Here is a 14,865-nt window from a genome sequence, read left to right as displayed (position 1 = left end):
TGTTCCTGAATTAGGCAATGTAATAGCCCTATTATATTTGTAGCATGTATTATAATATATTTAAGGTGGAATGTAATATACTGTATATGATATAAATCATATATAGCACATAGTACATATTTATGTTAAAAGGTAAAGCACTAGAGTTCTTTCACAATTTACAAAGTGTCACTCTGTAATCACATTCTGATTTTTTTTTTAAATAAGAACTGTGAATTTGTCAGGTAAGAACTTACTCAAAGAAGCTACTAGGAGAGACATTTCTGAGGTCCCAACATCTGGCAAAGTACCTGACCCACATACTAAGCCACCAAGAAACATAAAATGCTGAATCAAATTACACCTACCTCTCAATTTACCTAAAATCCATAAACATGGATTTTTTTTTTTAAACAGGGTAATGGATGTTAGCTTTTTTAATATGCATAATCCCATCTGGCGGTGCTGAGATGTCTGAAGTGTCAGCAGTGAAGTGTCACCTGGGATGACAAATGCTGTGACACTACACCCTGGCTTATAGTTGGGGTGTTCATCCCACAACACAGACCTCGGCGTGTCCTGAAGGAGTGGACCAGACGAAGAGCAGGAAGAAAGGAGGGCTCCCAGACCACCCCCACCCCAGCCTCCAGGACAAGCAGCAGCCAGTGCAAAGCCGGATGGCTAGTTCAGGAAACAAGATGGAGCTTAACAATCTGACCAGAGCAGAGGACAAGGCAGGAGCCCAAGCTAGACAGGTTACCAGGGATGCATTCAAGAAAGGCCGAATGTATCATCACAAAGACTGAAAAATTCTGGGAAGAAAGGAGAGACTTTAAAGAGTTTTAAACTGAGGATAAACTTGGTGAGGTTTATGTTTCAGGAAGGTCGCTCTGCCTGAAGGGAGAGCAGTCCAGGCAAAAGATGGTAAAGCATATTTGGGCAGGTTCCCTTTGGCCCTCCGGTGCTTGCTGCACTCACCTTGAAGCAGGGTTTGTAGCAAAGCATACCCGGTTCCATCATGCGGAGCACCAGAAAATTGACATAATACTGAATGTCATGGGTAAATTGGAGGGAGACTAGGCTACCGGAGCCACCAGCATTGGTCCCCAAAACCTCCACTCAACACCTTTTCTGTCTCTCTTTTCCTGGGCTTCCAGCTTTTCGCCTCTCCCAGGTCCTTCCCCTCTCTGACTCGCACCACCCCACCTGGCTTGCAGTTCTCATTCAACAAAACAAACACCAAGCAGCTCAGTATCTGTGGCTTAGGAGCCCCTAGAAAAGGGGGCCAGTCTCAGTTTAACCCACCAGAGCAAAGAAATAGACTAAGGTACCTGCAATAGCGGTGGGGGCGTCGCTTCACGGAACCAGGTTCATTTGCCAGATGCGCAGCAAGCCAAACACTGAGACGCCGAGGTTTGCAGCAGACAAGGGGTTTATCCACGAGATGGGAAAGCGAGGAGATGTCAAAGCAGCCTCAGATCCACCTCCCAGAACCCGAGAAGCCAGAGATACTTACGGGATAAAGCTGAGGCGTGGGGATCCTGGTGATTGGAAGATGAGGAAAAGATGGCGGAATCCTCATTCTGCGCAGGCGCGGCTAAGCAGCACGGAACACAGGGCGCATGCCCTAGGGGTGGAGTTTTGGGCCCTCTGACGTCAAAAGGTCATGGGTCATACACTTGGATTTAACCAATTGGAGGATTGTTGGTCCCAGCTAGTCTTAACCAGCTGGAGCTCTAACCAGGCACAGCTGACTCCAAGTTCCTGAACAACCACTTGGGCAAACGTCTTACTACTTGCTTGGAGGATAGGCAAGTTTTTGTATAAAAAACAATTGAAGTGAGCTTGATCAGCGAGGGCAGGTTAAGTTCATTATTTATTAAACAAGTTACAGGTTAGTGACTACCCTTGATTTCAGGTGGGAATGGACAATTATTTAGCAAACAAAACTAGCAGGTTTCAGTGACCAACTGTATCAGTCTAGGCTGACTTGCTTTTTCCCAAGGCCGCTGCCATATACTAGGATTTTCCCTTTTCTTTTTTTTTTTTTTTTTTTTTTTTGGTTGGGGGGATTGGCTGGGCCGGCTAGATTTTGATGGCATTCACCTAACTGCAGTCTCTCAGTCCTTAATTTCTGTCCAGATGTATTAAATGGATTAGAGAAAAAAGCTTACTGGCCTTTAATGGCCCCCTTTTCTCTCTAGCGGAGTTGAAACTCCTTCACAAAGTCTACTACGACCTTCATGATAGAGCCCGGGTTTGTCAGACGTCTCCCACCGCTCTCCTGTGGTACTAACTGTACTTCGGGACTAGGAGTGAGTTATGATTTCAGAAATACACCATCCTCTCTCATTCATCTACTGCCGAGCACAAGCGGGCTCCACTTCTGCTGGCTCTTCTAGGCTCGGGGCAAGCCTAACTTCTCTGGTACTTGCCACACACTCCAAAGTGCTGCTCGCCCCTCCTGTCAGCTTGATGTGATGAGCCTGGTCTGGATTACTTCGCATACCTGTTATAACATAAACTCCCCCGTTTTCTAATTATCCCCTTGCCACTACACCACAAGCTCACTGAGGACAAGGACTGTATCTTCTCCACTTCTGAATACCTGGCATCTAGCTTGGCTTACAAAAACTATTTGTTGAGTGAATAAATAAAAAGTGGTGGAACCAAAACCTCCTACCTTAAATCCAGTACTTTTTTCAAAACATCATGGCTAGTAAGAGCGACACATCATGGTAGAAGACTAAATAATTCAGATGGCAGATTTCCTACTGGTAATCTAGCACAGGGAGGAGAGATGGTGATAAAATGGATAAATTAGCATTGATATTAAGAGACTACGCTACTTAAGCCTACACTGATTCCTCAGAATGTTTAACTACTACATGTTGGGCAAAATATTTAAAAGTTTTAGTCTTAAAGTTAGCAAGAAGATACAATATCCTTTTATTGAATTACAAACATGCTTGAAAATATTCTGAACATGTGTATTTCATGTAAATACATTCACATCATATCCATCAATAAGTGCCCTTAATCCTTTAAAAACAGGGAGCTAACACGATTTTTAAATTTTGTATTTTCTTACCCTCTTTTTCTCCCTTGCTACCTATTACAGGGCGTAAAAAAAACCAAGAAGGGTAGAATGCAAATCTGTCAGTGTGGTTGTCTTTTTCTATTTATCAGCAAAAGGCTCCACTGGGAAAGAAGTTGAAAACTGGTAACAGATGATGTACTTTTATAAATTTTCTAAAAGTTATCTTTGTTGTCTCTGATTCGAAGAATTATCAGTGAGCAAATTTTAAGCAGCAACAATCCAACCCATGCATGCAGATTTTGTAAAGGACTCTAACCAAGACTTTCTTCTGTTTTATTACAAACAAAAGTAAAACCAATAAGCCAAGGAAATTGTAGCAATGTATTTACTGGAAATGAAATAGACATTACATTAATCTGATGAAGATATAACAATATATGAAGCATAATTGGTGCAACATTTAAAAGATCACAAAAGAAAAAGAAAAATCATTTTCAAAAGAAACACTGTATCCAACACTACTTAAGCTCTGAACACCATAGTACAATTCATAACATTGACTTTGAACATCCAGAATAAAATTTACTTTAAACCGTACAACTGAAAGGAAACATTTCTTTTCCCAACTTGAAGAGTCCCTAGCTACCACCTGTGTATGACACACAGGTAATTTTCATCACCAGGCAGTAACCAGATAATATTTGCCATATTCCTCATAAAAAAAGAAACCTCCCCTACAAAAAAAAGAAATTGGGGGGAAATTCCAGCAACAAAACAGTTGGTAGCCCCAACTGAGCGGGGTAATTAGAATCAGCATTTTCTAGAACCTAGAAATTACATGAACTTTACTAGTAAGACATTGTTTTCTTTTGACAAACTGCCTGGATTCGAGGGCATGATGATTGGTAACGAGTCATTACAATTACACTGATGATGTAGGGGGGTTTCAGATGTTTCTCATCTGCTAATCAAGGTTTTCGGAAACCTTCAGAGCTTTATTCCTCTACTGTATCATAAAACATTGTAGCTTGTGTATAACAAACTCCCTTTGAAGAAAAGTATCCCAGATAATCCATCTGCGATAACATGAGTCCTGCAAAAAAGCAGTGATGAGAACTATTGTTTGGAAAGGCAAAAACGCTGCATTGACTTTCCAAGGCACTATCATACCATCATCTCTGACATGGAGAAATTCCTTGTGTTCTTTAAAAATTTCCTGCCTTCCATACACCCAGCATGCATGATGTCCTCTAATAATCTATCTGCAGGCTGAGAAAGTTGGGGGTTCATAGGCAGAATTGTAGGCTTTAGAAGGGCTTTCCCCTTCCCTTCCAGTGAACTTCAACAGTTCATTATAAACATTCCACAGTTCTCAGGAATTGTCACATGGGAGGGGAAGATGATTATGAGCTTATCAGACCTGTCAATTGGCAAAAAAAAAAAACTCAACACAGTACATCATCTTTCAAAAACCAATCATAATTGTATTTCCTTATCCATCATTTAAGGTAGAGAGAACTACAGTAAGAGCTCCCACATTTTGATAGCAAATGGCAAATCCTTGTCACCAAGTCAAGGGGTGTTCATTCACAACTGTAGGAGTAATTTAAATGAAAAGGTAAAAAGTTGATCTAGACAATTTAGGTCCTAAATTATATTTTTTAGGACTGATATTTTTAGTTAAGTAACCCTGCTGGTAAAATTTGCTAGAAAATTAGTAACATTCTCTCGAGCTGGGTGGGCAGACTCTGCCACAATGTCTTGCCTTCTTACACACACCTAAAGTAATGCCTGTCCAGACTCAAAATGCATGTAGATGCAACATGCTAGTTGGCACAAAGCAGGCAGCAGGGGAAAGGCCCCTGCTTTCCTGAAAAACCCTGGAGCTTGACTGGCAGTCATCTTCCTCAAATATATAATGTCAGTAGATTTTAAGACAGATACACATAAAGCTACACAAATGTTTCCACCTCCCCACCACTGAGTGAAACATGCTGTTCTTTGGAGAAAAAAATACATTCATTTTTTTCAAGTATATTTCAATATACAAAGATGTTCTAGCTTTGTTTCACTACAAAGACAAAATGATTTCACATGTGTCCAAGGGGAAATTCACTTTAAATTCCCTTTGGTGTGGATTTCATGAAGTTTTTGATTAAAAAAATTGCTCTAAATATACACTTACTCCTTTTATCTGAAAGCATGAACTCTTTCTGTCCACTTTTATATATATGTACATAGCCAACAAGGACAGCAAAAAAAAAAAAAAAAAAAAAAGCCAGTCTACATATGTACAATGGCTAAGAACTGGCATGCTCTAAGGAGAGCAAGGGCCCCCAGCTCTGACGGGGCTGAGAACCAACTCAGTGGTTCTGCCGGCTCCGGTGTCCATCGCTGGACCAGCAGCATGCAGGCTCCTCCCATCTGAAGCACCCTCAGAGCACTTCCTGCTGGGATGGTACATCTTCCATTATGGCTTGTTTCCTGTCTTGGCTTTGTTGTTAGGGTTGCAGTTTAAGTCTCTCAGCAGTGGTTCACAATTGGCCAGAGCATCTGCTGGCAGCAGCCTCCGGATCTGCTCCACTGCCTTTTGATAAGCTGTTTTCTCCTGTTCCAGGGTCCGGATCAAAGACTTCATTTTGGTCTCTCTGGTTAAAAGATTTTCCAGGTTGGATTCCAAGGTCTGGATTTTAGCATGGGCTATCTGTTTGAGGCAAAAAACAAAATCCTCCAAATCAAAAATTTGAAGATTTTGGTTCTTCATCACAATAGCAGCCAGATCTTACATATATTAACTAATCATGTCTTATTACTTAATAAAATAGTATATGAAGCAAATACTTTGAAACCTTCCATGAAATGGGTATAGTTTTAGGTTTCTCAAAAATATAACTAGGGTACTAACAAAATACATCTCATTTCACTGAATACACCAAAAATGCAATATTAAATCATACTCCCAGTGGTTGTGGGTCCTCACTCCACACACAGAGTATTCTCCTGTGGTGAATAGGATCTGACACAGAGAAAGAAGATTCCTGACACTGCCCTGAGATACTAAAAGAGGCTTTTTGCCCTCTGACTGGAAATGAAGGGTTTTCTCTACACATGCTTGGGATCCTATCAGCTTTTAAGGGTGTCAGGTGTGCCCACGTAGAACCCAGAGATGATGACCACATTGAACTGCTAATGAAAAATTTTTAACCATTAATAAAAATCATTATAATATAAAGCAGGTGCAAACCCACTTTCCCTAGTAAGGAAGTGCTCTATTAATCACCACTGAAACATCCTGGTAATAAGGGACAATACCCCAACTGTTTATTTTTCTTTCTGAAAATAGACAATGTTAGCTTTTTTGTTTTTTTTGAATAGGAAAAGGCATAAAATTTTCTATGGGCCAGAGCCCATACAATGGAGAAAAGACAACCTCTTCAACAAGTGGTGCTGGGAAAACTGGACAGCTACAAGTAAAACAATGAAATTAGAACATTCTCTAACATCATATACAAAAATAAACTTAAAATGGATTAAAGACCTAAATCTAAGAGACCAGATACTCTAAAACTCTTAGGGGAAAACACAGGCAGAACACTCTTTGACATAAGTCTCAGAAATTTTTTTTGGATCCATCTTCTAAAGTAATGGAAATAAAAATAAAAATAAACAAATGGGACCTAATTAAATGTAAAAGCTTTTGCACAGCAAAGGAAACCATGAACAAAATGAAAAGGCAACATACAAACTTGGAGAAAATATTTGCAAATGATGCTACAGACAATGAATTAATTTCCAAAATAAACAGACAGCTTATACAGCCTAATATTAAAAACAAACAAACAAGCAAACAACCCAATCAAAAAGTGGGCAAAAAGGCCTAAACAGACATTTCTCCAAAGAAGACATACGAATGGCCAACAGGCACATGAAAAGCTGTTCAATATCACTATTAGAGCAATGCAAAGTCTCCTTTTCTTTCCATTTCTGTGAGTTTTACTCTAGACGGTCATTGTCATCCGCAGTCATGTTTCCACAAACAATTGCTAGCTGGTCTCCCTATCTTCTCTCCCCATCCTCATCTGTCCTCATCAAGGTTTCCAGATTGATCCAAAGTACAGTTCAAAACATGGAGAGATTTCCTTCTCAACATGATTAAAGCCATGTTCTGCTTGATGCTGAAAGTTATCTACAGTTCTTCTCCATCATGTTTGTCCTACATCTCCCCAACATAAAGCTTCAACTGATGTTCAATTAAGCCTCCTCTGCTGCTCTGCCACAGCCTCCTTATTTATACAGCCCCCTACTCCTCACTCATTTTTCCCACCACCCATTGGGAGTCCAGCTCAAGCCCCAAGTCCCGCAGAGTTTTCCCTATCTCCTATAGTCAATCCCTCCACCCTTGAAATTAAACCAAACATGTGCAATACTCAGTAAGTATTGAACTAGATTCTGTTTTTTTCCCCTGTAGTTTTATTTTTCTTTTTTTTTAAGTGGGGGCAGGTAATTAGGCTTACTTATTTATTTATTTTTCGAGGCAGTACTGGGGATTGAACCCAGGACCTCATGCATGCTAAGCATGCATCCTACCACTTGAACTATACCCTCCCCTCTCCAGATTCTGCTTTGAATGGTCATTTCACTATTTTTTGGGAGTACATTGTATCTCCCAACTGATATTTAAATTGACACGTGTATTTGGAGCCCCCAGAGCACTTGGACACCATCTGATACCCAGGACCGCAGTCAGCAGTGGTTTAATCCACGTCACAGCTCTTTCCTTCCTTCCGTGCAGGCAGGAGGCATCCAAGCATTTTTGGTTTTTTGTTTTGTTTTTGTCACATCATTATCTCTTTACCTGTAATTTTTCTAGGAGGTCCATGTTTTGTCTTTTCAGCTGGCTATTGGCCCTCTCCAACTTCTCCAGAGGCTCACTATCCTCATATGAAGATTCCTGGAGCTCATCCTGCAGCACGTGATACTCCACCTCATAGGCGTGTAACTGTTTAGAAATATCCATCTCAAAAACCTGCCACGAAAACACCAACGGTTAGTCTGACCTTCAGTATGTGAACCAAGATACAGTCTGTGTGCCTAGCATACTTCATGTGAATTTCCAAATACTCATCAGTGAGGAACAGTGGGACATACCAAAAGGCAGAATAATAAGGGTGATTATCAAAGGATAAACAGATGATTTCTATACAACTGAAGCATTCTCATGATGAGGCCAAGACACTAGAAAAAGTTAATGTTCAAAGGCATTTTGCAACCTAAATATTCATAATCTAGAAACGATCTCCCAAAACGTAGCATGCCAGATAAACAACACTAGTTACTGAGTAACTCTTATCTGAGTTAGAGATAATTTTTGCTGATTAGTAAGAAAAGTTGCATAGGGTATTTCTATAATAATGAGATCAAAAGCCCTTCTAATTATTTGTCAGTGGGACAGGAAGGTCTTATACTATTTCCATCCATTTGCTCATCCATGTGAGCCTCTCAGGAGTCACTGACATAGCCTACCATAGAGAGAATCTTCAAAATTGCACGCCTGGAGCACTGTGCAGAGATGGAGGGTTTAATCAGGGCTGCCTGTGCTCTTCCATATTGCCACCAAGTAAGAAGACAGCTTTCTTAGAAGTTAGAGGACAGGTAACCCCTCCTTAGTCTAAACATGCGAGGGAACACGAGGCAGCCGCTGTCACTTAAGCAATGGTACCTACACTAACACTGTATGGAGAGAAGTCACAAAAAACTCACTTGCTTATTTACCTTACTACTGTTAGATACCCAAACTTAAGAATTTACATGATATTTCAAGACAATTTGGTTATTCCACTCAAACAAGCATCGTTTCCCTGCCTAGTGGATATGAACACAATGGACTACTACAGAAGCATGAAAAATGATGATATAGATCTGTATTTATTGGCATCAAAAAATGTCCAATACTCTACAAATATTCTAATACAAAACCATTACACAATAGCACATACAGTATGACTTCACTTAAGTAAAACTGTATACATATTTATATGTGTATATAATTAAAGAGAGATTGTAAAGGATGTTTAGAAGGTTTTAAATCTCAAGGTGTTGAGATCTGTAGTTACTTTTACTTTCTTCTTTGTGCTGTTCTGCATTATTTGCATTTTTTACAGTGACCATAAATAAAACTCATCAAAGTCTCCTTTAATATCAACAGTCTGTCCTTAGTTAATGAACTCTGTTTGTTAGAAAATTGTCTCTAATATCAAGTCCAAATCTATCAGCCTATAAATTCTATCCATTAATCCTAGTAATAATCTCTAAAGCTAGTAAATTCCCCCAATAATTGTAGAAGAGAGGTAACTAGTAAATTCCCCCAATAATTGTAGAAGAGAGGTAATCAGATTTCAAATCAGGTATCATTTCTCTCTAAAAGTATAATCTCTGACTGCTTGCCAGTCCAAAAAGATATTTCTAAAGAACTAGTAAACAAGTGAATATATAAGTAAAAGTTGTATGTTTCAGTTTCCAGAGCATTGTAACAAATAAAAACTATACATAGATATTTACAGAATGATCTGCTTGTGATTTTAAATCCATGTACTGGAAAGAAAGTTTCTCATGTAACAATATAATTAACCTTCTTGTTATAGAGTGAATTTTAGTCTACAAATTCTTCAACTGAATTTGATTACATTTGCTCCTAAAAACAGTATGTTATTCTCATTTTGTATGGAAGGAAGCTGTGACTCAGAGAGGTTGTGACTTGCCCAAAAAGTCACACAGCTAGTAGACAGCTGGACACCAGCACAAATCTCAAACTGCCTTTCTCTTGCTCTAAACTCTGTCTTTTACCTGCTATCCCAAATGCCTCTAGGAAAGTGGTAAATTTTGTCAAATACTCATAAGACCTGACTGCTTTATCTACAAATTTGGTCTTGTTTATTCATGTCATCTGAATAACAATATATACCTGCTACTTACCTGGTCCCGATGAAGAGCAAGGGACTAGATATATGATGTACTGATTACTCTTCATTTGCTTCCCAACTCCACTCTCTGCCCTCATCCATTCCACTCTTCCCTGGAAGGCAGACCCTGTGACCTGCATTCCCCACACCTTCCTTCCTACTGGCTTCTGGTTGGGTATGGCTAGTGGGAAAGGTCATCAGGAGATCAAAAGGGGCAGGAGAAAGAGGCTGGGTACTTCTTCCCTGCTCCTTCCCTGTCTGGCTCACCAAGAGCACAAGGACCTCCAGAGAGCCTTCCTCCAGAGTCCCGGCACTCACTGGGCCTGGTACACCATCATATCCTCCTCCTCCTGACACAGCTCCACCAGTATGAACAGTTTCCCTCTGTTACTAGTTCCTGAGCACCTGGACATCTGTGTCTGGTTCTCTTAACCCTGCCCACATCCCTACAAGTAGTACCTTCACTTGAAATCATTGCAGGTAGATTCTGTTCCTGCAAGGGACCTGGACTGATACATCAATTCTCATTTAAGCCTCACAAAACCTCTTGGATCAGTACTGTCCCATTTTGGAGGTGAGAATCCTGGGGTTCAGAAGACTAGGGTGATGTGTGCAAGCCAACGACTAATAAAAGAGCTAGAAGACTAATTCCAAACTCTAGACTCTTGTCACACGTACTGCTTACATATTTGAAAACAGAATTAACAATATTACAAAGGTAAGCAAGGCTCATCTTATTTATTTGTTAGATCTTTCTAACTCTGTCAGTTCTTTCTTCAGTCCTACTATTGGTCCTGAAAAACTCATATAGCACTGAACCACTCTGCCTGTGCAGAGCGACACAGATTGTGCTGTCATGATGAAGAAACTGCACAGTTGTCTCACTTCTAAATAAAATATATCGATCCAATAAAAAGAAAAACTTGTCAAGCAAAACTACATCTTTATGTTAAAACACTTAAAATTAGTAGAGAAACTATTGTATAATCTTGTATCTTATTATTACCATTTGACCCATACCTGGGTGATAATTTTTTCCATTTCAGATGTATTCATATTAGGTAGCGTGTTTTTAAGGAATTCGACAATATTTTCAAAGTTTTCACATTCCATTATGAGTGATTCTTGGTTGCTCAGCAGGCTGAGGGCAACCTTAAATATAACTTCGGTTCCCTGGAGAAAAATAATATCTGGAAGAAGAGAGATAATTTTCATGATCAAAATTATGTATCTACTATTGTAAAAAGCATCCTCTTTGTGCTAGTGGTTTTTGTGTGTGTGTGGCTTTGTGTGTGTGTGTAGTTGTTGTTTTAATTACTGGACCATAACCACAGAATATTTTGTAAAAGAAAATTGGTCAAAATCACCTAGATTTGAAATAAATAATAATATGACTGAAAGAAATAAACAGATGTTTAAATATTCTTCTTACTTATTCAGGAATCTCAGAAAAAGCCAGGGTAAAAAGAAAAAATATATATATCCATTTGTCTATGTATTTATAATTTTTAAAGGCAAATTTAATAGAAAGTAGGTATACTTCAAAAACACTTGTTCAATTGATATTTAGATTTTTCTTCACAAGGGGAAAACAAAAACAAATCAACATAACCAATTAGGACAATTTAAACTCTCATTATCATCATAAAAAAGTAAATGAACCAGTTAATATGTAATTAAACCTGTACTAAAGCAGGAAATTAAAAAAAAAAAAGTCTAAAAGAAAAGAACAATATATAACTTAACCGAGAGGTAAAAGAGAAAAAGAAAAGTTACTCTAACTCTGAACTCTGCATCCTAAGAAATACCAACATGCAATAGTTTTGAAAAGTACTAAGCACTTTTGTATGAGAATTCCTCTCAATGCATGCCACTCTGCAATCAATAATAAACAAAAGAGAGTTGTTAAAAATGAGGGAACCAACAAACAGTAACTTCAAATGTGGTCATTCTTGCTCCTGCATCTTTCCCCTTTCCTGACAGTCTCTGTTCTTCACTAAATACAAAGGAAAGGATGGAGCAGCTATAGTAGAGCTGACAGCATCACTCCTATCCTCAGAGAAAAATACAGACGACTGTGGAGACTTTTCTGAATTCTGATATCAAACTTCCAAGGGTAAGTCAAGGAGAGATACCTTAAACATCATTTTGATTTGGTAAGCTGTTTTCTGAGAAGAAATATATAAATGAAAGGATTCAGGCAAGACCCATAAATCGGAATCCAAGCTCCAAGGAAAACTGACCTGGAGGAAAGCAATGGTGTATATTCAATAACAAGGAGAAATTTGGTAAATTTCTTGGTTTTACTTTTTGCTGCACGTGGGCTTACTCTTTCGCTGCACTTTGTCTATAGATTGTATTATTGCTAGTGTAATGTTTACATTTTAAATCCTTGACCCCCAATAAGAAATACACTGTAGATTGTAATCTGGGGCACATATACATGTTACACCTATCTCTTCAAATTTGTAGTCTCTCCCAACAACATTTCCCCCTACAACTTGTATTCCTCTCTAATATTTTCACTGTATTCTATTCTCTTTCCCTTTTTTTCCCTAATGCTGGTAATGGCCTAGAAGTGGGCAAATACTTACAATTTGACAAAAACAAACAAAAAACCCTCCAATTTAGCAAAAGCAGAGTTATGAGTATTGACTACTTTCACTATGGATCAGACAGATGAGCACAGAGGACACAAAAGCTGGGAGCCCTTTCTGAGGTCACTGAGGTCTAAATGTTAGAACAAGCCTGCAGTAAAGTGCTGTTTAAAAAAACAAAACAGAACTGCTTTTTAAATAATGGATTTAGACAAACCTAACTAAAGACTTGGGAATAGGTTTAAGGGCTCCCCCAAAGGGAGCATAAACCACGTCACACCCTCTTTTTATTCCTGGCACCTAACACTGTGCACCAAGGCTGCAACTCAGCACCTTGCCCGGGGCCCAACCCCCCGCGCCTCACGCTTTTCCCTGAGCCACCCTGTCTCAGAGATGGGGACCGCCACAGCACCAGCATGAAAGAGGGGTCACTTAAGCATTGAAACAGGGCTTTCAGTTACCTTGTTAACAACAAAAAGTCACATTAAGAAATGCCATTAGAAATAACATTAAATATCAGGACTTCCTTTGACCCAGTCAGAGCACATGTTTCTCTGTGTTTTGAGTCCAGGTGGAAGAGGACAATAGGGAAGGAAAAAAACAACAAAAAAAAAGAAAAGACAGGGGTAGGAAAGATATGTATAAAAATCTGAAAAATTATACAAAGTCCTTCATTCAGATTTTTTAAAAATTATACTCTGAGTTTTAGGTGTAAATGAAAATAAGATTACTCAAACACAGGGGCTCAGTTCCGCTCCTTTCCCGTTTAATTTCAATTTTAAGACCAATATGGTTTCAAATCACTCTCAGAAGAGAGCCAGGTGTATTTATAAAATTCCACCAGCAATCCGCTCTTCTGTGCAGCGCCTGATAAAACAACAGGCGCCCCACCCGGCTAGAAGCACCTCTCTTGGAATCGGTAACACTGTTCCACTCGGCCATTGCCATCTCTTACCAAAAACTCTGGCTACAAATCCTAGTGGAAACTGAGAGGCAAACAATGTGAGGAACCAGGGGGCAGCATAGAGACTGGGGCTGATTTCATTTTCTTCCAGATGATTGTAGAGATCTCTGTGGTAGTCATGAAGGAGCCTGGACAGCTGGTACATCTGAATCTAAAGTTAATTCAGAGAAGAAAAATAAAATATTGTGCATTTATCTGAGTGGACATAAAATATACTAACTTTCATTTTATTACTCTAATATTTAATAACAAATTCACATATATTCAGTAAATCAAAGTAGTAGTGTTTTATTTTTATTATTATGTTCAAGTTGATCCTGAAATCCAAGTTCATTTAACTAAAGGCAAGTCACTGTAAGTCCGTCTACGACAACTGAGCAAGATTCTCTCTCGTGGGTGTTTTGGTGTCACATATAACCCATGGAAATGGTCACTTTTCCTCGTGTAGGAAGGCCTTGCTTTTGGAATTTAATCAGAACTGTCCTGCCTGAGGACGCTCATGGAAAAGTCCATTCTGATTTCAGACCAATTCCAGAGAAGCTTCCATGCTAAAGAATCTACCACATTCAGTTCAGAAGCACAGCAGGTCTTCCCCCTGCTGGGCCCAGCAGCTGTTGGTGATGGAAGCCTCTGGCTTAGACCGGCAGGATACCTGCACTGCTGGGACACTGCTGGGACACTGCTAGGACACTGCTAGGACACTGCTAGGCTCAGCAGGTTATGGAGCCAGAAGCTTGAGCTGTGACATCTAACATCCAAAGTAGTCCAGCAGCATATTTTTCTTGACAAAGGAGATTAAAGCAAAAAATACAGCTGGAATGCTTCTAGGATTGAAAGAAGGAATTATTTCACTTGGCTACTGAGTTGATTGCTCATATTTCAAAAAAAAAAAAGAACAATATAGAGACAGCTTTTAACAACTTTGAAACTCTTACATCAGTGGTAGCTAAAAGTAAAGCAGTAGCAAATAATAAACAAATTTGTGAATTGTGGATTAATTTAAATGTTTATCTTCACAGTCACGGATTGAGTAGTGAGTCCTCGATCAGTTCTGTCAGCTTAATATTTTGGTGTAAAATATATACAATATTTTATAAAATCTAGCAAAACTTCTTTCTCTAGAAGATATCATCAAAATATCATCCTTAAATAGCTCTATAAAAATACATTAAAATAACCAATTATATTGGCAATTCAACAACTACTGTTTTCAGAACACAAAACTAAAAATCTAAGAACTAGACATAAACACAGCAAATTATTTGACCCTTATAGCACGTATCTGTGGAAACCAAGGTTCCACACAAATTGTAAAAGGAAAGAATT

General features: G+C 39.0%; 1 protein-coding gene and 1 long non-coding RNA gene across 7 annotated transcripts in view; both read right to left on the bottom strand.

Moving 5' to 3' along the window:
* LOC116668708 overlaps positions 1-2,520 on the bottom strand; it is a 230,631-nt gene extending 228,111 nt beyond the window's left edge. The window contains exon 1 of one of the 2 annotated variants that reach the window (XR_004325940.1): positions 1,311-2,520. This is a non-coding gene — a long non-coding RNA (uncharacterized LOC116668708). The remainder of the gene's footprint in view (positions 1-1,310) is intronic. The other variant, XR_004325941.1, reaches the window with a different exon arrangement.
* An 866-nt stretch (positions 2,521-3,386) lies between these two features.
* TBC1D4 (TBC1 domain family member 4) overlaps positions 3,387-14,865 on the bottom strand; it is a 173,842-nt gene continuing 162,363 nt past the window's right edge. For all 5 annotated transcript variants that reach the window (XM_032496868.1, XM_032496869.1, XM_032496871.1 and 2 more), the window contains 4 exons: positions 13,531-13,690; positions 10,999-11,168; positions 7,875-8,045; positions 3,387-5,723 (listed from right to left, as the gene is read on the bottom strand). In XM_032496868.1, the coding sequence (XP_032352759.1) occupies positions 5,490-5,723; positions 7,875-8,045; positions 10,999-11,168; positions 13,531-13,690 (735 nt within the window). In that variant the 3' untranslated portion in view covers positions 3,387-5,489. The remainder of the gene's footprint in view (positions 5,724-7,874; positions 8,046-10,998; positions 11,169-13,530; positions 13,691-14,865) is intronic.

Source organism: Camelus ferus, chromosome 14, assembly GCF_009834535.1.
Source record: "Camelus ferus isolate YT-003-E chromosome 14, BCGSAC_Cfer_1.0, whole genome shotgun sequence".
Taxonomy (NCBI): Eukaryota; Metazoa; Chordata; class Mammalia; order Artiodactyla; family Camelidae; genus Camelus; species Camelus ferus.
This window is presented reverse-complemented; position numbering and strand designations above follow the sequence as displayed.